The following is a 23,360-nucleotide window of genomic DNA, read 5'->3' on the forward strand; positions in this document are numbered from 1 at the left end:
GAGGCGTATTAAAATATAAATATTTATTTACATTTTAATTATTTAATTAAGTAAAATGAAAGTTGTAATGAACTTTCACCTTCGTGAGAAAGATAATCACAAACTGTATTGTGATAATAGTCCCAACAGTAATGGAAACCATGAATCTGTTTTAACAAGGTAATGCAATCGAACAAAAGTTTCACTAAATAACAATAAATCTTATAGCCAAGTCAGTTAAAACAATTAAATGCAGTGTGAATTAACAATTAAAAGTATAGCAAAACATGCATGAAGCAGCGAGAAATGGGAGTTGAAACGAGACGCATAATGCCCCCTTGAGATAAGGGTGACCCCAAAGTGATATGTGCGTGGAAGAGTCTCGAGTGGGATGAAGTGCGGGAGACGCACGGTGACCGTTGTCTGAGCAGACCGTTAGCACTCAGCTCTTAGCACCGCAAGCCGCTGCGACCGCCTCAGGAGCCCGACTCGGCCAGTCCGCGGCAACATGTTCATTGGCATCACTTCCAGTGGTGGCAACGTAAATTCACACTACGATTATTTGATTTGAACAATACAGAGGTAAGGATTCTTTGCAATTTCGTCTTATCGCAGGTCAACTGTGCTAACTATCGGAATGTTATTAAAATAATAACACTACGCTGATAGTTAAACAGTCCAAACCGTTACTGTCGTCGCGCTGAATGCTGCGGGCATGACGTCCGTGCGTGTTGTAATCCTATATGCCATACTTGACAAAGTTCGTGTTAAATTATAACCAATAAACAGAAAAAATTGCTTTTCGTACCAGTGAAGAATACTTAACAAAATTATTTGTATTGCAGATCGCACTCGACTGCACAAGGGTTCTATAATAATGGCTCTGGATTTTGTAGCTGGATGTATCGGAGGTACGTGTAGCTCCTGCCAGATTGAATGCAATACCAAATCAAAAATAATTTTAATTATGCGACGGTCTGTCCTTTTCAGGAAGTGTCGGCATTATAGCCGGTCACCCGTTGGACACTCTGAAAGTACACATTCAATCGGGCCGAGGAAGTGCGTTGGAGTGTACGAAAGCTCTTCTGAAAGGAGGGACGTTGTCGACCGTGTATCGCGGCGTGTGGGCGCCATTGGGAGGAATAGCAGCAGTAAACGCGATAGTATTTGGGGCATATGGTAACACGAGGAGAGCGTTGCCCAACCCCGATTCGCTGAAAACGCACGCTGCGGCTGGTGCCTCGGCAGGTCTGATGCAAAGCATCATTTGTGCGCCTGTGGAACTAGTAAAGACCCGTCAGCAACTAGCTACACCGGGCGAAGGCATGCCCAAGGGGGCGTGGGCGGGCGCTCGACATATACTTCGAATCGGAGGTTTCAAAGCGCTTTTCCGCGGTCTGAGTATAACAGCAGCTCGAGACAGTCCCGCATTTGCTATTTATTTTACATCTTACGAGGTGATGACTAGAGGAAACCAATCCGCTTTGAGAGTTTTTACAGCGGGGGGCGTTGCCGGCGCCCTCTCGTGGGTTTTACTGTATCCGATCGACGTTGTGAAATCCCGCATACAAGGTGATACAATCGGAAGATACGTGGGCGCATGGGACTGTTTTCTAAAGTCGATACAAAGCGAAGGTTGGCGCTGCATGGGGCGCGGTCTCGGGGCGGTCACACTGCGTGCATTCGTGAGCAACGGCGCCTGTTTTTCTGCCGTGGTGTGGACAGAGAGGGCGTGGCAACACTTCATGTCGGACACGGCTGTCAAGAAGTTGGTGCAGGCGGCGGCGATCAGTGACGCGGTGCTCCACGAACCCGACTACATCTGTGATATGTGAATACTCTGCAAATTTGTAACGAAGTTAAAGTTGCTACATGAGCTGCCATTTATTTTACAGAATTATTTATTTTTTATTATAGTCGTATCACTTTACAGTAAATCGTGATTTGTAAAGCATCACACTTTTTGTTTTCTTCTGGAAAACTATCATATAAGTTGTTATAAAAGATAGCAAACATAATATGTTTCGTCCTGTTATGATATTATTACATGAAAATATACGGAAGACGACGAACCAGAATTTCAATTATTTTACATTTTTTATGTTATTTTTCTTCATATTTAGTTAAACGGAGTCAAATTAATTTTCATACGTTAGCGCATTTTCCTCAAAAAAGACTACAAAGTTTTCACATCACGTGTTAAATAGTCTTGAAAAAGAATAAAGATATATTGTTCTTATAGCATATATTTCTCAGAAAAAATTTATACAATCGTCAAAAATGATCCAAAAATACAGAAATGATTCGCATTACGAAATATCACATTATAAATATGCCAGAAACGTTAAAAACAAATGTAAATATGTTAAAAATTACCCGTTACGTTATAATTTTACAAAACTAATAACTTGACTATATTGTATCTTACTTTTGTATAATACTTTCCGTCTTATTCGATGGCTTACGACTCAGCATACCGTACAACTGAACTTTGAGCATTACCTGCAAACATACAATTTAAATAAATTAAACGACATGATTCTTCCTAATAAAATATAGAATAATGGACCTTTATTTGAATACGCATAATGTGCTAAATTATCTACATTTTACCCATAAAATACTACAATTATGTGGCCACATAACATGATATTGCAAATTAAAAGTCGCCCTGTAAGTTAAAAAAACGGGTAAATCAGTATGCCCCCTATTCGACGCTCAAGCCCCCTTTAAAGTTTAACCCACACACAGCGGTTGATTTATCGAATCTACTACCAAGTTATCTTACTAATATTATAAATGCGAAAGTTTGTAAGATGAATGCTTGTTAGAAGGTATCGCCGAATAGGATCAACGTACCTTGATAAAATCTGATACACATGTAGAACATAGTCTTCATGAACACATAAGCTTATTAATTTTTTTTTATATTTCGTGCGGACGGAGTCGCGGGCGACAGCTAGTATGAGCTAAAGTTACCAGGGTTTTATGAGTGTTGGTGTGTGTGGCTTCAATTCCTGTCCTGCTCCATGGGCTGCGGCGGCAGAGGCGGCGGTGGCGGGGGCGGGATCGCCAGGTTGTTATTGGCCTGGTGCTCCATCAGCCCCAGCTGTTCCAGCATATCGTCGTTATCTTCCATCAAGTGAACCTAAACAGTAAACATCTTAAGACCCACTTTCCACTATCGCTACTCGCGGCCAGTAGCCTTATCACAGCGAAAGTGGATTTATGTATTTATATTTAAGTGTCATTATTTTATTATTATTTAAACAAAATATTGTTTTAAATTATGATATAACAATATTTGGGGGTCCGGAAAGTCCAGAAAAATTTGTCGAAAATATTTTTGTTGCATATTCTTAAAGACGACTTATTCGCGGTATGTGTAGATTAATTAGCGAACCTTGTGCCTGAAACTTAAAAGTTTTTTTTTATAGTACAGTCTTATCATTTATAAAAATATTTACGTTTGTGTTATGTTTCTGTTTTCGGAATTCAGATATTTCCCGTGTACGTTAAGTTCCTTTTTAGACATGACATATACATATAATATGGAAGTAGACAATATCAAATAATTATTGCGTCAAAACATCTTCAAAATTCGCAACTTCTATTCAAAAGTTCATATTCGGATTTATCTCAAACAATGTTTGATAACATTTGATACAACTCAATTACGCAAATTTAAACTATACTATTGATAAATAGACAATGTATAAAATATAGCTGATTACAAGCATTATAATATACTGCGAACATCTATTTCATTACGTTTGCTAAATTAGTCTAAAAAAAATTTCATTTACGAACAAAATTAAAATTTCTTTGAATCTTATTATTATAGTTGCACTAAACTCTCAAGAATTTTCTGGTGAAATATTTTATTTTTTATTTCTAACTAGCTGTCACCCGCGACTCCGTCCGCGTGGATATATAAAAAAAACTTAATTAGTGTAGCCTCTGTGTTCTTTCAGACTATGTTCTATACGTATGCCAAATTTAATCAAGATCGGTTCAGCCGTTTCAGAGATATCTTCAATCACCCATCCATCCATCCACGTCACGTCCATTTAAACATTCGCATAAATTCGAAAATAAATGAATAAATAGTATCCTATGTCAGTCTTCTGGCTCTAAGCTACCTCATCAATTTTCAGCCATATCGGTAAAGCTGTTCTTGAGTTATAAATAGTGTAACTAACACGACTTTCTATTTAATATATATGTCATTATTGTAATCAAATGAACTAATAAAATTAGTATTGTTATATAATGTCATGACCAAGTTCATAGTTAAGGTCGCGACTCAGAAAATCTTGTAACATCGTATTAATACGCATGCGAGCCATTGATAACCAACTTATTAAAAAAGATTAATGACATTTAATAACCTTGCGTGACTGATAATTCTTATGCAATAAATATTATTTCAAACTTATGTTGATATATTTGCGAATAACCTACACGAGGAGATACCTTAGTTTTAAATTTATGAAAACTCCGCCAACTCAAATCAACCCTCAACAGTAAGCACGATAAAGCCAAAACTTTAGACAGTCTAGCCACGTTATAATCATACACATTCATTCTATTGGCCCTATTCACTTAGATCGTTCCTAAGAAAGAGACCAGACGACATTGGTCGCTTTATGTGTCAGCAAATTGCTTTCGTTACAACGATGTCATCAATACTGAGGTTATATTAAGCAAGAAACTAACATCAGGCAGTGCGGTGCGGTGCTGCCCATGGCGTGCTGTTTCCGAGAGCAGAATCTTTTGTCGCTTCTCCTCCATGAGTCGCTCGCGATGCTTGTGTATGTAGTCATATACGTTGGGCAGGCCCATTATCACGCACGCCGACAGCGCTGACCGGTAGATGTTCATGTCCGTCGCCTCGTACCTAAGTAAACTCTCAAAAATATACCATCAAAACAACAATACTACAACTACGGTCCCGGCATCAAGTTTATCTAACTATAGGTCAGATCGTCTATGGTTGAAAAAATGTCTTTTCCGGGTAGGCTCAGAAAATCTGTCCCTTGCCTTCCATCTTTCGGGACTCTTTAAGCCACATACTTCCATTATTTGCATCGTGTTTGAACCTTTTATTTTCTTTTTCTAAATTATTTAACGGCTAAGTAAATCATAAAAGAAATGTACCATTCATTAGTCTTCTCATCGTAGCACTCGACGTGGTAGATGGTGGTGACGCCGTTGAAGCCGCCGATGGCAAAGATCATATCGTCAATAACTTCGATGGCAAAGTTGCTGCGAGGGTTGTACATGTCGGGTACAGGTGCCCACGTGTTCGCCGCGGGGTCATACACTTCGCCGCTGCACATCCGAGAGATGCCGTTGAAACCACCTATCACATAGATCTGTAACAAGCCAACTTACATTGAGCTCAACAGCAAGTGATGTTATCGAAATTATAAAGATTTGACTCTGAAAAATATCCGATTTATGCTGCTTATGATTTTCATTTTCCTTTACTTGAGTTTTGTACACAACTCTTCAAAAATTTTCTTTTATAGCATTACAAAATGATAAAAAAGAAACAGATAAGACCCCATTTAGATTTCACTCCTAATTTGTGTCCGTTTTTTAGTCGCCGTGATGTTTCACGATAGCGATCAGGATAACGTTTTAAACAGTATGAAATATAATTATAGATAATAAATTAGTTGTTGAATATAAGATGACAGCAACAACGGATGTACCTAGATACCTTGTTGTGGTAAGCGATGCAGGAGACACCGGAGCGGCGCGACCGCATCGGTGCCAAGTTAGTCCACTGGTTAGTGTCCGGGTCGTATACCTCCACGCTGTTCATGCACTCCTGGCCATTGAACCCGCCAGTAATGAAGATCTTGTCTATAAACAATTTCACGCAATTAATTCAGAAACGTAAACAGGCTTCGGCGACCAGCACTGTGTTCAAAATACACCATAGAACTTTATTAACATTAAGATTTTACACTGAGTGAGAAGTAGAGTGAACTTACTGTCAAGCGATGCAGCGCTCGCGTCTGACCGTTGAGCATTCATGGGCGCTACCAACGACCACTGATTGGTGCGATGGTTGAACCTCTCTGCGGTGTTCTGCCGATGATGGCCGTCGTAACCACCCATCGCATAGATCGTCTCTCCTAACACCGCCACTGACACGTAGCAACGACGCGCGTTCATTGGTGCCACCTGGTTTTATAATTACTTTGTCAACTAAAGGGAACCGAATAAAATAAGCAAGAACAATGTCTTTTAAATGTAATACATGGTCTATGCTTCAATATTTTCCACAAGTAGATGTGACACCAACAACTATCTCATAGTATGAATACGCTTTTACGAGAAAAAAAATACTTTTAATAGTATACCTCTCGCCAGGTCTTGTTGACAGCGTCGAAGCAGCGACACGAGTTGAAGTAATCCATGCCATCGAAGCCGCCGATGACGTAGATGCAGTAGCCCAGCACCGCCGTGCCGTGGTACGCACGAGGGCCCGCGGGATCCACCTCTTCAACCTTTATACAAATCAAGATATAAAGATTTCAATCGAGTCAATCGAAATAAATTTACAAAGACATAGTTTATTTTTATCAGTTTCGATAAATCAATCCTGAAGATAACTTTAAAAGATTTTACCTTAATCCAACGATCTGCTCGCGTGTCGTAAGTTTCAATGAAAGCCGTTGGAGAGCCGCCACTCCAGCCACCAATAGCGAATAACACCTAAAATATATTATTATTGAACTAATATTATCTTAAATTCTACAGAAGAACATACCAAGCCACGACATTTAAGGATTGTTATAATAAATTTACAGAAATTTGGACTTTTCAATTATTTCATTCGTGTCTTACCTCATGCGGCACCCTCGGGCGTGCAATTTCTGGAGTGGCGACCTCGCCGTCTCTCTGCGCGATCATCTCCAAATCGTAGAGGAACTTCAGAGTCTCGATGATGATTGGCCGCGATCCCTCGTTGCCTGTCACGTACGGATGGTCCTTCACGTTCTCCAAAAAAAACTAAAAAAATCATATGTGTTAATGTACTAGAAGATATTTGATATAGTTACTTAGTTTTATTTATGTATTTACTTGTGTATCCAACAAGCCGAGTCGTATGCTGGCCATGAGTTTGACGGTGTGTTGCCAGCGCTGGTCGGGCTCGTAGTTGACCCAGCGCAACACCGCGTCCCACACCGCCTCCTCACTCTTCACGTTAAGCTCGTCTTCCAGAATGATGGCGTTCAGCTCGTCCAGAGGTAGGTGCAGGAACTCGTCACTCTGCGTCGCCACCGTCACGAAGTACCGCAGCAGGTAGCGCCGTGCGTCAGCCTCCAGCTTGTAGCAAAACACGCGCCTACATGAATAAAGCATCTTGACTTATTATCATCATCAGTCGTCATATACATCCCCACAGAAGAATTCACGCCTACCCTAAATTAGAGGTAACCTACACCGTAAGTCATCACTCGGGCACAGTACAGATTGGTTGATTTTTTAGTATCTGTATTCATAAATATATGAATGATTTGTTATCTGTACATTTTATGTTTATTCAGAGGTCAGAGTACATTAAAATATCAGTCTTGTTCAACATAGAGTTTTATTACATGGTGGCAGCGGTATTAAATTAAGATTGTATTAGTAAAGTTTAATTTTGTTTTAAAATGGAGCACGCTAGATCTCCAGCAAAAGTAATATTACAATGTGGGCCAGTGGGGCTCGCCGACGTCTGGCGTATGTGGTATAAACAGCTTCAAGTATTTTTGAAAGCATCGGGAGAACACAAAGGAACGAGAGATGTACAACGCAGTTTGATGATGAATTAAATCGGCCCGGAAGGAACACTTTGGATCACAACAAAATACAATTACTACATCATCCACCTTACCCAATATAGATGTGCAAAATATTGATGTTGATCAGGTAGTACATTAAAATATCTGTCTTGCTCAACATGGAGTTTTATTACATATCCTAATATATACAACAACCCACACTAAACCGTCTCTATAGTATTGTTAAATTTTCATTAAAGAACGATCTAATCAATGACATCGTCCAGATATTAAAATCAAAAACGTGAAAATACTGTAGCATTGTGTAAGTATATATAAGGTTAGTAAGTATATGACCTGGCAAACATCATGATGCCGAGACAGTTGCGCGGGCTGAGGGCTAGGCGCAGGTGGTCGCAGCAGAGCTGGAGCACGCCGAGGAAGGCGAGGTAGTCGGCGGTCATGAGAAGCTCGTGCACGTTGCCATCGGTGACATCAATGCGGCGCAAGTAAGCGTACTCAATCAGCAGCAGCAGTATCTCTGAGCGAACGCCCGATATCAGCACGTCGCTCTGCTCCCGAGAGTGCAGCGTCGTAGTGAATAGCGCCCTACAAACATTTTTCTATAACATCTGACAGCGTCACTTCTTCTTATTAATATCTTATTCTTCCTCATATTATTAATGCGATTGTTTGGCTTTTTAGTTTTATCTAAGGAAAACTGATATTGGTTCCTCTATTATGAGACAAAAAAGGATGGTATACTATAATAAGACTAACAGAAAGTAAGGGCTGCAGGCGGAAAGTATAGCGCGGTGTACTGGGAAGGCGGCGCCGTCGTCCGCGCGCACCACGGCGTCGCACAGCAGCCGGCACTCGCGCAGCCGGTGCAGCGCCTGCATGGCCGCCACGGACATACACCGCCCCGTCTCGCGACCCGCCGTCTGCCGCACAGCAACCATACAAACAAGCCGACAATAAGTCTCATTAACCCTTCAGGTAGGTTAACTATGTCACTTCAAGAAAGAATGCGAATCAAATGTCATGTCGTTTATATAAAACCCTTCACGTGTAAAAGAGGGTACAATTATCTATGTATGTTCACGATGATTACTCTTCACTATTTACTCCTTCATAAAAGTTAGGGACAGTAACCAAAGTTATTTTTCTTTGTAACTACTAAGTAAGAGGTATATTACTTATTAAAAATTAAGAAGTTATTATAACTACGTTGCATAGTGGCGGGAGATCAATATTTTAAATCCTTCCATCCGTTGATTGTCACCTTTCGTCAAAGGAAGTGGCAAGGAAGAAACAGTGATCATAGCAGTGTTAATTTTGTAGTATACGAGGACATTCATACTACACAAATAACATATATATGTCCAGTCATGTTTTCAATTGCTTTATTATTCTAATTAAAATTCTTGAATATTTTGCATTCGTCGCATTTTAATTACATTACTCTCTTAGGATTTAGACAGTAAACTTCAGACAGTATAAACAATCAATATGTTTATATAAATTTGTTCTGAAGTTGTTCAACTAAATCGTATTTATAAAAAAAACAACATGCATAATAAAGCGATCGTTACTTCGAATGTTGACTTACAGTGTTATTCGGGTCGGTGTCCATGTTTTAACTTCTCTAACGCATTGTCATCATTAAAAAAATTGTCACACGCTAAATAATACTTCGAACCCAAAACGAGTTGTGTCGCGATACAATCGAGATTTGTCTTCGTTAATTTGTGGAAAAATATACGTAAAAAAATTAGTAAAAACAGCGAGATCAAGTCATTTGATAAAACATTTTAGGTTAGCAAAAAAATGGTACTTGAATGACGTTCATGTCAAACCTTTTTCTTCCAGATGACATTTCTGAACAACAGTATTTTCATTTTCAGTGCGGTTGCCTTGTAGACATCATAACATTTTACTTTCATTTTTTCCAACGCAAACCTGCGTTTGTTTTTGCTCTTGGAAAAAGTTTGTATAAGCTGAAAATGCAAAATTACACAAACTCTACTATATTTCTTGGTATTTTTTTACCTCAATGGTATTTTATTCTATCCTAGCTTACTTTCAAGCACAAGAGTACCGTTACAAATGATTAACGATGAGATAGTGGACCTTCTTGGACAGCTAATAATTGTAACCTCTCAAATATAATAAAGGTTGAATTGGCGAATTTCTAGAATGAATTCTCCTAAAAATAATAAGCTCGTGTATTTTCTTCCCTGTAGGTAAAGCCAAATGTTACATCAAGGCAGCCGAAACAAATTGTACGGTCGATAGAAAAATGTATTTCGATAAAATAGCACAAACTTGAAACAAATGAATCCGCGAATACAAAATAATAATAACACATTTTTGTAAAATATTTTATTCATTACATAGAAAAAAAATAAAAGGAATAACATATAACATAAAACTTAATTATATTTACAACATATAAAATTTAAATTAAATTAAACAAAGAGTATTTTTTTAACTAGGCTTTTTTTTAGATAATCAAGTGAAATGGTCGGATCATCTCATAGTTAATATTCTAAAGCCAACGATATAAGTTATGTATCAAAAACAATTAAGTAACAGTTATATTTATTTAAATGTATATTGAAGTACCTATTACTTATTTATAAAAAAATATATTGGCTCCTAGATTTAATTAATTATTCCTAGTTACAAATTACACTATAAACGCATTAATTTAGCTTACTTAAAGTGTAGATGTTTATTAGTTTTTTTTGTCTTTTAACCAATTAGGATATTTTATATTTTATATAGTAATTAATTAATTTAGTGGCCTTATAACCTCCTTAGCAGTAATACCGTCGGCCCTCAACCTTGACAATAGAGATTTGTAAACAGTTGGCGAAAAGGGAAGCACAACGCCTCGGTCTTGGATTTCACCTGAAATTAAACAATGAAAAAATAAAATATTAGAACGGAAGCATCCTTTTTACCACTATCATGTATCACAAGCAAACTATCAAGTATTATACGAATGGTAACTTTCATGTGACGTGAAATGTAGAGAAAATTTTAGTTACTGCAAAGAACTGTTACAGAGGAAACAAAACCTTTTATTTTCACTTTCTTGTCATCGTGGATAAAGGAATATAATTACTTATGCACAAGAGTAAGTGATGAGACGTAACGCAGAAAAAAAAACATAATAGCGGCGTATTTTTATCACGACAAGCACACAATGAAGAATCAGAGTAAAGAGTAGTCATGTCAGATTAATAAGTGAATTTACTATTTAATCTTGGCAGAATTTGGTCAGTCATCAGAATATCGTTCTATTATATTTGTAAAGAATAATAGAGATAGTTAAATAATCACCATCTAGCACCATCTTGGCGGCGATGGCGGTGGGCAGGCCGACAGTGCGCGCCATGGCGGTGTGCCGCGCGGGCTCGCCGCGCACCGTCATCGTGACCTCGCGCCGCTCGCGTCGCCCATCGCTCCACGTCACGCCCAGCTCGTGCCGGAGCACCACGAAGTCTGTCTCGTCTTTTTCTACAAATCCATTTTTAAATATAAATGCTGGTTGTGTGATTTACTTACTACCACACTGTAAATCAATATGGATTTAGTATGACAAATATACACCTAGGAAATGTTTAAATATAAAAGAAAAAATGTATACAGTACAATTGGCATACAACTTTCTCAAAATCTGCTATCAGTAAATACGAGTTTTATTTAACGCACTAAAAGCTATACGTACCCAACTGAAGCCGTTTGGTGAGATAATGGCTGATCGTATCGAGCGGTGTGCCGCGTTTGACCACCGTGTCTTCGCTCAGCAGGCCCAAAGACTCCAGAGCCTGCGCCCCCGACACTCCGATACGCTCCGAAAGACGCGTCTTGAGATTCTCATAGAAGATCGAGGTGTCCAGAAGTCCAAGCAGCTCGCAGGCAAATTGGCGCTATAGGGGAATGAAAAACATTATTAAGTTTCTTATAGCAAAGTTATTGTAGGATAGTATTTCCATAATTTTTTTATGTGACGTAGTTCCACATACCCAAGTAATTGATGGTCCCTCAGGATGCAATGATGGATGGGGATTGGGATCTATTAACCCAAATAACTGCATTGCTTTCATTGTTTCCGCAAATCCTGTAATCAAAAAATTATCAGCCTCAACTAAAAAAAGGTTATCATTTCATAGAAAGAATACAAACTTTCTTAGTTCTTTCTTTCGTTCTTCGTTCTTAAAAGCCGTCGATTTACCTTTGTATCTGATGGTGCCTCGGAACATTGTATGAGCGTCTTCAATGCCGTACAGCTCGGCGTATTTGGTGCTGTCCCTGTTAGGGAATCCTTCAAAGGCGAAGCCCGGCAAGAAGTCCAGCTCGCGAGCCACCGACATCAGCTCACCGCCGCTTAGGACTTCCACTATCTAAATGTAGGAAATATTGTTAAGTTTTCATGCGTCAATAACAAGTAATTAACACTAGTAAGTAAAAAGCCTTTCTGTACAAACTTACTTGACCTCTACTCAAGTATTTAGCACTAGAGATGGTGTTAAGCAGTACGCCGCGAGGATTCCAAGAGAACTTGTAACGTAGTGCGTTGTCACTGAACTCTGGTGCGGGTAGACCTAAAAAGTATATAAAACGCATGTATTTCGTTTTTTAAAAATTCAGTTTTACATCTAAATATGCAGTACCTAATATACTCGTAAATAACACTTTTTAATTCATCTTCTCTTATGTCCAAGTCGGTTTAACATATTTTCTAATAGAGCTAACCGCGATAGCAGCGCCTTTCTCCAGGCCAGTACAAATTTGAAATTAAAAACCCATTGTTATTAAAATTAATAAAATCCTATAGTTAAAAATATTTTCCTCTCCGACTTCTTCAATACTGTATCTTTATGTCTACATAAAATAATTGTCGCAAATTATTATCAATGATTTTTAATAATAATTAATATTGTATGATTGTTATTAAACATCTAATTATTATATTATCACAATAATACTAATCAGACAACAAAAACCTGATTACCACGTGTCGAAAGCGTGGTAAAGACAATTTAATATAACAAACTAATGCTTGATCACAGTCCCAAAATGATTACCTAAAATGGTGACAACCTTTATCTAGTGCTAAGTCTGTAATGCTTATATTAAACAATCTTCTAATGTGTAGTTTTTCTATCGAATAACTAACATCACAAGTTTTAAATTCAACATTACTTACCCCCACAGTATGAGACAAAGGAGTCAATGCGACCACCATGGTTCTGAATGTCGTGAATACACTCCAGCGCCAACAGATGATCAATGCCGGGGTCTAGACCAACTTCATTTAATAGTGTTACACCAGCTTCTTTTGCGCTATATACAAATAAAGTTAAAACTTTGTCAATTTTCCTAGGTTAATGTTAAGTTTAAAATTAATTTCAGTGTAATATTCTTGACTTTCATTCTATATTCCCTACAATCATTGGAATTTGTTTAGTTGTATTATTACAAATATTCGTACCAACATCAAAGCTATAGACCCTATTTAAAATTTTGATGTAGTTGAACATTTTTAGAAAATTATTACAATGTTTTCAAGTTATCATATTTATTATATATAAAATTCTCGTGTCACAATTTTCGTTCCCATACTCCTCCGAAACGGCTTGACCGATTCTCATGAAATATTGTGAGCATATTGAGTAGGTCTGAGAATCGGCCAACATCTATTAATCCCGAGCGGACGGAGTCGCGGGCGACAGCTAGTTATATATAATGCTATAATAACATTGCTTTGAATAAGTAGAACAAGAACGTAATAATTATTATGCGTAAAAATAGATTATTTATTGCGATTTATAATAATAAAGATAAATATGTAGGTCGTTATCTTTTTATTCACAGATTGTAATAAAATGACACGCCTTTGTATTGTTCCTTTTATTCATACTTAATTATATTAAAACTTAATCTTAATTGTGCGTTACGATTTTCATTTGATGATAACACAACTTTAATCTGTATTTTTCATGAATAAGATAAATAAAAATTCATGATTATTATTTTATTAGATACTACAACTACTGTTTCAAAATTCTAAATATCCAGCTTTAGGTTCTTATTACGTTATATTTTATACGAATCGTCTATGTTCGTAATAGTATGCGTACCATAGAAAAAATATTTTCTATTGATTAACTATGACATTACGAAAAAATGTTGTTCAACGTACGCATTATGAAGTTCCTGTACTTCAGGTCTGACGTAAGAAGCGGTGACCATGTGTACACCGGCGCTGACGCAGGCCTTCGCCACAGGACCGTGCAGGTCGTACGGCAGCAGAGACACCACGAGACGTGCGCCCGACGCCAATGACCGAAGGGCACTGTCGTCATTAGCCTGGATGTACTCTGCACGGACACCGTAACGTTCCGCTAGAGCGTCTGCTTCTTCACGCACTTGAGATGCTAGTGGAAAAGGTGACACGTTAGGCTGAACACAATCAGTAATCATCCAGATCTGGAGGTAAGAGCACTCACACCAAAAAGGCAATGAACATACGGTGAACTGCCGAACTGCTTAACGTTAGTTTTGTTTATAGGAACAAATTCAAAGCGTGGCTGTAGAAACTTACTCTAAGATACATGCTACTTCGACCAAGACTAAGTATAGATTAACTGTTCTGGAATCTGTAGTAAGTAAAGCCAGTGAGTCGTCTATTCACTGGGATCAATGACCACAGTAATGTTAAGTACCCTACTCTATACCCAACATGTAAGGACACAGATCTGAGAGATTATATAGTTCTGACATAACATACCAACAGTAACGGCGACATTTTTGTCTCTAGCCAAGTATTCCACGACTGGGGCGGAGACCAGGCCACTGCCCAGGATGAGCACATGCGTCTGTTGATCGTTGCCCTCCACCTTGTGTCGAGATCGCCTACGAATTATACAAACTTTAACAAATTGCACAATATGACCTCTTAGGGACTAAGCGATTAGCTGGTAGCCATGTGACTCTTGACGCGCACGACTAGAGCACTCGTTCGTTTATTGGAAAAGGACTGTAAGACTGATTCAAAAACATGTTTGGTAAACATTATGCTCCTCATTAAATTTAATGTTTGAATTACACTTTTAGTTACTTGTTCGTTTATTTAAACAGGCGGTGAACAATCAACAAAATGAAACAGGTACCACTCGATAGCTTTTACCATTATGATAATTTTAGACAAAAATTAAATTTTAACTTGTCCGTCATAGCTGAGGTGTCCGAGTGGTTAAGGAGTTGGACTTGAAATCCAATGGGTATTACCCGCGCAGGTTCGAATCCTGTCCTCAGCGAAAAACTTTTTTTCTTAATCTTAACATTCATCGCTTTTATTTTATGTTTTTTAATTTAAACATATAAAAAATAAAAATAAAGTATTGAAAATAGTTATATTTTATGTAATTTATAACTCACGTATTTGTCATCCTTAATTCATTGATGTATTCGAAAGAGGGTGTTAATTTTCCATTACTTGTAATTATGGCCTGCAATATAAATAAACATTAGTTAACAATCTGAGTAAATAGACATTTAATAAAAAAATACCACTAGCGCACACAGAAACATGCTGTATATTTTAAAAAGGGTCTTGACAGACAAACGGACGAACAACAAAGTGATCCTATGAGTGTTCCGTTTTTTTCCTATGAGGTACGGAACCCTAATTATTAAATATTGTTTACTTAATATATTTTTAAAAATATCAGAGATGGCACTATGTTTATGGAAAGTTTTATCAGTGGTCAGCTGATAATGATGAGCTACAAAAGCTACTTACACCTTGAACAACAGGTGAAAACTCGTGTGCTTCAAGAGGTTTTGTGGCGTCAGAGCTCATAATATCATCCGCATACGGATACAGCAGATCACCGAAGAAATCTGTAGACTCGCGTGGTAGCTGCGTCGGCATATTGTCGATTGAGCACACCAGTACTCCCGGACCTTTGAAGCTGGACACGACACGATATATAAATTGGATTAAAAAAAAAAGTTGTAAAAATTTAACAAGAAATTTGCCATTAATTAAATATTTACGTAAAAGGTACTAGACAAAATATGTACCTATTATAATGTTTGGAGATAATATTAGATAGATATATGTTCAAGTTGCTATGTAGAGTGACTCTGAGTGTAAAGCAAATGTGTAAAAAATGATTACTCTTTGTAATTAATATTATAATGGTTAATTATTTTACTATTTGAGTGTAGGTAGTTTACTCTACATTATTCTAACCTTTTCGTATCCTTGTTTCTGTCTGCATCATAAAGACAGAACGGCGTATCTATAGTCGTGCATTCGTTCATGAACTCTATCGAGCCGCCGGGGTCCGCCGATATGTCGCATATAGCCAACATTCTGCAACAAAAGTATAGTACAATTCAAACATTATGTAAGCTCGCAAGTTTGCTCAAAACCCTGCCCAGTACGTAACCACACCCCTGCGGAGCTTTACTTCATCCGTAATGGACTTCTTAGGACACATTTGCGCATTCATGGTTTCGCAACGAGCTGCCATAAAGTTTGAATCTTGTTGTACTGCTCTTATACCTCACCTTGGGAACTTGTCGTTCAATGCAATATGCAATTATAAACTGATAATCGATAATAGTTAGTATCGGAAGTAATCGTAGCAAATCTACTTCTGAGCTAAGAAGTATTTGCGAGTAAATCGGTAAATTAACATTAAAAAAGAATGTGAATTTAAAACAAATTATTAAACAGCTTTATGTATTATACGATATTATGTACATAGTTAACCTAAAGGTAAAAGAAACAAGATGAGAAAAGATAATTTTGACTCAGAAAAATGCATACATCTTTTGTATACATGTTACGTCAAAACCTACTTTTTGAGTCATGGAAACCTTTTTTCTTTATCTTATCCATTATTTATCACTAATGACCTTATTTAACAACGAATTGATTCTCTTCCGTTCTTCGCATACTAAACTTATAAAAATGCAAAAACATAGATAAAAAATATATTTCTAATCCTTTTATACGTGATTCATGTGATCGAGAAATACGATATCTGTAATATGATAATTACAGATAATTTAATTTATAACATAGTTTTATTAATCCCAAGATTTAGGATGAAATTAAACTCATAAATAAATTATTACTTGACTATTATTTTGGAAAAACATAATACGTATTTTATCTATAATATGATACTATTTAAATAATATAATACAGCAAATAATCGCAGAAGTAATATGATAATTATTGTTATTTTCAAAGCAAAATCCGATAACACAAAGTCAAACAGGGTCAGGAATGTTTCGCGGACGATTGTATTTTATTCACTGCATAATAAAAATAGCAACATTAGCAAACCAATATGAAAATAAAAGCAACATAACGAGTAAGTAATATTATTCTTAAAACATCTTAAAATGCATTAATTATGAATTAGATATTCTTCTATTTTTAGATAAGAAAGTCACTTAAAGGATAATTTTAGGTTAAACTTAAATGTTTTAAAACTTAACCCTAACGTAAGTCTTTATATATAAAATTATTCAACAATTTATTCCTTACAATCATCGGGGACATACAGTGCCCTCGCTAAGTTTAGTTGCCGTTATAGCTTACCTGTGAGGCAATGCTGGCGCACCGACACTCTTAGGCAACCAAGGCGTGTGAGAGGGCAGGAACAGATGCTTAGCATCGGGTATGGTCAGCAGCTTCGGACTGTCCACCGCCCAGTAGATGCAGTTCACCAGAACTGATGTATATGGCGCTATCTGCATGCGAATGTAGTTATTAGAACAGTTCTTACTAAAAGCACCCTTAAATGTAGTTATTACCCTCATATTGTTAAGGATTACAATAACATATTCTCAGGCATATGCGTACCTACCCTGCTACAGTGGGCTAATACTAATTCGTTAACTTCAGTAAAATTTTGTCCTATAGATAAATAAGTTCACAAAGACAATAAAAATTTAAATTTCAAATTTATTTGAAGTCTGTATTAGAAGAAAAATTGGGATTTATTTATCTATAATATCTATATCGCCAAAATAACAGTATTAATAAGTAAACAAATATAGTGCTTTTCAATTCAAAATCCTACACGCATTTCGTAAGGCTCAATATAGTTTATTTTACAGATGTTTTATCAAAAACATGCCCCTCATTGAGTTGTCCGTCATGATAACCTGATAAAACAATAATTACTTCGTAATTTACACGTAGCTGATTCAATAGTAACTTGATAAGATTAGCAGTCACCAGGCAAACCTCTTCTTGACGACCGTACCTATTGAGATTCCGTAGTCTTAGTAAAGTTATAATAAATCTACATACTTCTACAGTCACATCAACAATATATGAAATCAAAAAAGCAAGTTTGTCATGACTGTACGAATAATTGGCAACCTAGAATGTCCACTGCCAATAGTCGATAATATTTTTATACATATATTTTGGCAAGAAAACCTCACGTTAATGTTATCCTGGTCTTCTTTTAAAAAATCTATATATACCTACCGTTTGCGCGAATGTGGAAATATATCTTTCTGGATGTTCCTCGTACTCCTGATGATCGTAGCCGCCTCCATTTTTTCTAACAAGGTGATGCCTCCGACGTACTTCGCAACCGTAGATTTTATTTGGACCTAAAATAATCGTTTCTTAGTGGAACAAGTGCCTAAACTTGTTTTTGTTTTGAGATAACAAATTACCCTATTGACTCTATTAATTACTATCCGATCGATAAACCGGATTATCTTTTCCTAATAACATACTTTCGACGAAGTATTTAGATTCGTTGATACTCATTTATTAAAAACAACTATCTGACGTTAAAATAAAGTTGTTAAAAATGTACGCATCTTTTATCACATTGTTTTAAACAACGGATTAATTAAGCAATGCCAATAATAATTTAATATTATTAATAATAATTATTTAATTTAAATAAACTTTAAATTCTTTACATCTACATAACAAAACAATTTGTACATACTGCCGTGTTCTGCCACTTTCCTCAACATCTCCGGTGGTACGTATTCATGCGGTAGTTCTTGGAAAATTTCTTGACTTCCCTACAGTTAAAAAGTAAAGATTAAAAATTAAATCATAAAATAATTCCATCCAAATAATTGCGTTAGGGCTGCCATCTTCTCAAAGTTCAACATCGATATCTTCGTTTTTAAATAAAGGGCGCAAAGCATCTCTCATTCTTATAATTTTTTCTCCATGTGCAAGACTACATTTTTTTTTAAAGTTTGGCAGCCCTATATTCTGGAATACTTACCTGAGACACATTTCCTGAACCGGTGAAGACAAATGTGAGTGGTCCGAGGGATTTGGGCATCATCCCGAGGGCCACTTCATATCCTGCGTCTCGTATCGCTTGTCGCGCCATACTTGAGTTCCTGTAGTTGTGCGCTGGACCCACATGCTGATTGAAAATTACACTTTTATAAAAAAGGCATTATCAAATTAGTAATAAAAGGTAAACATTTTTTGAAGTACCTAACAATTTGAGGAGAATTATCTTACACGGACAGGATCTTAAGCCTAAGGACCAACCCCAATTATAAGCTTTTAATCATTACTCTTAATTAGTGATATTTTTGATCAATCTCTGTATCATCGCAACAATAAATCAATGATTTATTGATGTCTGTTTGTCTGTATGTTTGTTTAACTCAGAAAGGGTCAATTATAAGTACAATTTTCATATGTGTTTTACCATGAACGGCGTGTGATGTCCCAACGCTAACAGTCGCAAGCCGAGGCCATGCAGGATGTTGATCATTCCAGCCACTCCCGCATACTTCCCGAACGCCACAACCCTGTTACCCGCGTCATCCATCAGCTTCTCGTAATCTATTAGACGGATATTCTAAAAAAAAAACATTTAACGATAATGCACAATGTCAATAGACCTTTATTATCATCTAGCTCTCTGGAGCGCATAACCATACCTATCTTATATTTAATCCTTCACTCATTATAATTTTCCTGTTTTCACTTACCTTTGCTAAAATAGCATCTAACATTGGCATGTTGGCTTCCTGCGCTTTTATTGTGTGCGAAAAGAAACAATAAGTTTTGTTTGGTATAAGAAGATCGATCGGAGTTTGTTTCACCCCAAATATAACGCTAGCTTCACTGATGTCCTCTTGAATTATCGCACCAGCGTTTAAATATGACTAAAAGAAAACAATCAAAAAATTGTATTAAAATAATGTCTTGTAATTGAATTAATTTTGAATTCTACACTAAGCGAATATTTAAGAAAGCATTAAACGGCCGTTTTTGCGACATCAAATTTTTTCGTAAATATCTGTTATTTCACATTTCAAATTATCTGCAAGAAAGACTAGACTAGGGCCTGCCATCTTAGACAAAGTTGACTAGGCACTTGACACCGTGTTGTTCATTACCTAATTCATATTTACCTGCATTGGGTATGCACGTCTGTTTGAAGGCTGCACTATAACTTTGACCCCTTGCCGCACTAGTCGACTGACGTTTGCTGGCGAAAAAGGCGCGCGTCTCTCCCATACTGACTGATCTTCTCTTCTTATTGCGATCACTCGACGAGGCTAGAATATTGACCATTAGTTTATTATAAAATTAAAAATACCTGCCAGTCATAAAACAAACTGGCTATAAAACTAAAAGAAGGTTCTCTACCAAGTTACTTTTATGATTCTATGACAAGGACCCTAAGCAAGAGTTTAGTTTATAGATTTTACCTTGTATATATTGCTATTCATGGCGTCTTTAGCCGATAACTTTGTTAATTGGAAAGTATCTGGTTTGCGGTTCAATTTAAAAATGTCTAAAATCCGGCGAAGAACTTCGGAGATGGACCCCAAAGATATCTAGCAATGCAAAAATATTTTTAAATTGGAAGTTTACTATTAAAATTACGTAAATTGACATTGCGTATTTAAACTACACTCCATTTTGGTCTTATTAACACATTTCTTTCACGTTTATGGTACTTGTAAGTACTTTATTTACCACGTCTTTATTAGTAAATTTAAAGGACGAAGAAATGATTTAATTTACTGTTATTTACTTTTTTTACAAATACCTTTTAAAAAAATTACCTAAAAAATCTCATACCGTATAAAAACATAAGAATGCTGTTCTTTTTTTGTTAATTTTATATCCGAAAAGACTGACCAAGACTGCTTTTATACTTTTCAATTGTTTCAAATACGGAATTCGAAGTTTAAAAAAATGAGATTAATTGTATTATTGTAACAAGTGTAAAGCAAATAAAGTTAACTAAACATTTACTCGATTGCATTACAAATGCAAGCGACGATAAATGAGGTGAGTGCTAAACAATAAACAAAATTAACAAATAAGATAACGAATTGTTTCCATCGTAACGAAGCGCTATCGAGCTAAATACCTGATAATAGTTATGGAAAATATTCAATGTATATTAATCTATCGATAGTTTGGCCAAAACATGGTTATCTGAATTTAAAGTTATTTGTCATAAAGATTGTTTTTCGACACAGAAATATAGTTTTTTCCTCTGTATTAAATGATATCGATTTAAAAAATTTGCTTATCGATACGTATATTTAATTTATCGTAATAAAATTATTAGCTACCGTCATCACCACTATAATATGTATAATAGGTTGAAAATCTCATTAAAATGTAAAAAAATAAAAAGTAATTATTTACTAATTTTTTTATACCCGACTGACATATTTGCGTTTGTGTTTGTGGTTTTAGTTTGTGTTTGACTACAATAATACTACAAGCATAAATGCATTGCAATTTCTTTTAAAAAATTAAAACAGCTTTATACATTTTATTCGCAAAATTTTTGCAAAAAAAATATCTGTTAAGGCAATAATAATTGTAGTCATTCTGGCCGGACAAGTACCGATGTGAAAGTAGCTAGGTAACATTGGGTCGGCTTGGCAACTGCAAAAGCTTTACCATGCGGACATGGCGGGAGATATATTGCACTGCACTCGCTGCAAGTCTAATATTAATAGACGAATTGTGTAATATAGTTATTTCACCAAAATATTAAAATATAATACGCAATTACAGAGCGGACATTTTAAGCTTTCAATTTTTTTTCTTATAATTTGTTTTTTTATAACAGGAAGTTACTAGAGAAAACTAGAGAGCCAACCAATGTACCGATGGCACATCTTTTTGTTGGTACGGTTTTGTTCGTAATGTCCCGTCTAATGATATTTGTTTATATTCTTTGATAATTTAAAAACAAATAAATCCTAATAACAGTGTTACATACCGACGAAGAACACAAATAGAATGCTATAATAGGTTTCTGTTTATTTATGAATAAACAAGGCCTGATCTTGACAGGTCTACGGTAAACTGGTAATCCATAAATGGTATTGCAATGGTTAAAGGCTAAGGTTTACTTAATTCTTATTAATTTAAAAATATTGTAAATTACGACATGTCTACGTTTAAAGTTTCTACTTTTAGCTAAAAAAAAATCATTACATGTTTTTTATTCATTATACATACGAGTACAATAAAGTTTTTCGGGATGACACTTTAAAGAAGTTTTTCACTTTAAAAAAATAAAAATTTACTTGTTTGTTGTAGTTAGCGCGTTAGCTAATAGCTATAATTACAATTTTATAACAGGATAAAATTTGAATTGGTATGTTTAATACTTTCTTCATAAGTATTTAATTAAAATGTTTATAGATTTTATTTTGAAATTTATTTTATTATTTCCATTGATTTTTTCTTAAATAAAATTATTTTAAACCAAAATAAAATCCATACCTTAGAAGTGGAAACCGATAACTGCCTCACCAAATGGCTCTTCGTCCGAAAAGCCGCAACCCTATGTGACATTTTATTTAATATCTTTAGTTATAAAAATATAAATAGCTGATAAACTTATTAAAAATATTTATAATCTTGCCGCTTCTCGCGAAGCGTGTTAATGATCTATATGTTTGCGAATGACTGACGTCCTGACTGGAGTTCCTTGGCGAAAACATTAATATCTTAGTGACGTTTTATCTATAAACTATTATAATGAACCATTACGTTGTTTAATTGTCGTACGTTATGCTTATACTGTTTTTATATCTTACACGCCTACATTTCATTATGAGAATATACATACATGTTTTTGTTACTTTTGTGACAACAATATTTAGTTACATTATGGGTTGAACTATTGATAATATCAGGTAAGTACAAAAGGTTTCTTTTCGAGTCTTTAAAGACTGTTCTAAGGCATACAGTTGCAGGTGTATTTCAAACACTTCCTTTTTCATTTTATAGTTTTTCACAATCTAAAGTACATCACTAATACTTAGGAGTTCTATATCTGTGCCTAAACAGGTTTTAAGGTTCTCAGATAACCGGTGTAGGCAGAATCGCGACTACATTACATCTAACGGAAATATCGTGTAGCCACTCGACTGAGGTAGGATAAAATAGGTATCATGACAGTGTCTAAAAAACACCAGAAGAATGACAATTATTAGCGCCTGAAGGCATTTTGCCAAACTCGTCATATATGTACTGGTAAAAATATTAATAACGCCTGACAA

At 36.0% G+C, this 23,360-nt stretch overlaps 3 protein-coding genes and 1 non-coding gene across 6 annotated transcripts; 2 read left to right on the forward strand and 2 right to left on the reverse strand.

Moving 5' to 3' along the window:
• Positions 1–359: 359 nt before the first annotated feature.
• LOC106126533 (mitochondrial basic amino acids transporter-like) lies at positions 360–2,051 on the forward strand. 3 transcript variants are annotated; one of them, XM_013324246.1, is made up of 3 exons: positions 360–561; positions 825–890; positions 970–2,051. In XM_013324246.1, the coding sequence occupies exons 2-3, from the start codon at positions 857–859 to the stop codon at positions 1,812–1,814; spliced, it is 879 nt and encodes a 292-aa protein (XP_013179700.1). In that variant the 5' UTR covers positions 360–561; positions 825–856; the 3' UTR covers positions 1,815–2,051.
• klhl10 (kelch-like protein 10) lies at positions 1,884–9,650 on the reverse strand. The gene is made up of 13 exons (XM_013324237.1): positions 9,379–9,650; positions 8,547–8,710; positions 8,124–8,375; positions 7,081–7,345; positions 6,844–7,008; positions 6,625–6,711; positions 6,357–6,503; positions 5,985–6,177; positions 5,708–5,853; positions 5,140–5,357; positions 4,699–4,879; positions 2,959–3,127; positions 1,884–2,481 (listed from the first exon to the last, which is right to left on the reverse strand). Exons 1-12 carry the CDS (start codon positions 9,400–9,402, stop codon positions 2,990–2,992), a joined length of 1,980 nt encoding a protein of 659 aa, XP_013179691.1. The 5' UTR covers positions 9,403–9,650; the 3' UTR covers positions 1,884–2,481; positions 2,959–2,989.
• Positions 9,651–10,307: 657 nt separating this feature from the next.
• LKRSDH (lysine ketoglutarate reductase/saccharopine dehydrogenase) lies at positions 10,308–22,776 on the reverse strand. Its single transcript, XM_013325521.1, has 20 exons — positions 22,579–22,776; positions 20,229–20,375; positions 19,803–19,979; positions 19,517–19,669; positions 19,076–19,222; positions 18,785–18,863; positions 18,307–18,434; positions 17,407–17,558; positions 16,042–16,164; positions 15,586–15,757; positions 15,222–15,292; positions 14,572–14,696; positions 13,984–14,218; positions 12,988–13,124; positions 12,270–12,382; positions 12,013–12,181; positions 11,804–11,898; positions 11,506–11,707; positions 11,118–11,294; positions 10,308–10,682 (listed from the first exon to the last, which is right to left on the reverse strand). The coding sequence occupies exons 1-20, from the start codon at positions 22,648–22,650 to the stop codon at positions 10,564–10,566; spliced, it is 2,793 nt and encodes a 930-aa protein (XP_013180975.1). The 5' UTR covers positions 22,651–22,776; the 3' UTR covers positions 10,308–10,563.
• On the forward strand, positions 15,019–15,100 carry TRNAS-UGA (transfer RNA serine (anticodon UGA)). Its single transcript has one exon. It is a non-coding gene; the product is annotated as a tRNA-Ser (tRNA).
• Positions 22,777–23,360: the final 584 nt, after the last annotated feature.

The sequence above is a fragment of the Papilio xuthus genome, unplaced genomic scaffold (genome assembly GCF_000836235.2).
Source record: "Papilio xuthus unplaced genomic scaffold, Pxut_1.1 DF828952.1, whole genome shotgun sequence".
Classification (NCBI taxonomy): domain Eukaryota; kingdom Metazoa; phylum Arthropoda; class Insecta; order Lepidoptera; family Papilionidae; genus Papilio; species Papilio xuthus.

Bases quoted from the DNA above. Each gene is read 5' to 3' on its own strand.
- LOC106126533 (XM_013324246.1), top strand. From the start codon at position 857: ATGGCTCTGGATTTTGTAGCTGGATGTATCGGAG. The intron at 891-969 runs GTACGTGTAGCT...TGTCCTTTTCAG, and splicing joins TGTAGCTGGATGTATCGGAG to GAAGTGTCGGCATTATAGCC.
- klhl10 (XM_013324237.1), bottom strand. From the start codon at position 9,402: ATGGACACCGACCCGAATAACACT. The intron at 5,854-5,984 runs GTAAGTTCACTC...AATTGTTTATAG, and splicing joins GAGCGCTGCATCGCTTGACA to ACAAGATCTTCATTACTGGC. The intron at 5,358-5,707 runs GTATCTAGGTAC...GGCTTGTTACAG, and splicing joins GCATCGCTTACCACAACAAG to ATCTATGTGATAGGTGGTTT.
- LKRSDH (XM_013325521.1), bottom strand. From the start codon at position 22,650: ATGTCACATAGGGTTGCGGCTTTTCGGACGAAGAGCCATTTGGTGAGG. The intron at 17,559-18,306 runs GTAGGTATATAT...ATTCGCATGCAG, and splicing joins TTTCCACATTCGCGCAAACG to ATAGCGCCATATACATCAGT. The intron at 12,383-12,987 runs GTAAGTAATGTT...TATACTTTTTAG, and splicing joins CTTTGTCTCATACTGTGGGG to GTCTACCCGCACCAGAGTTC.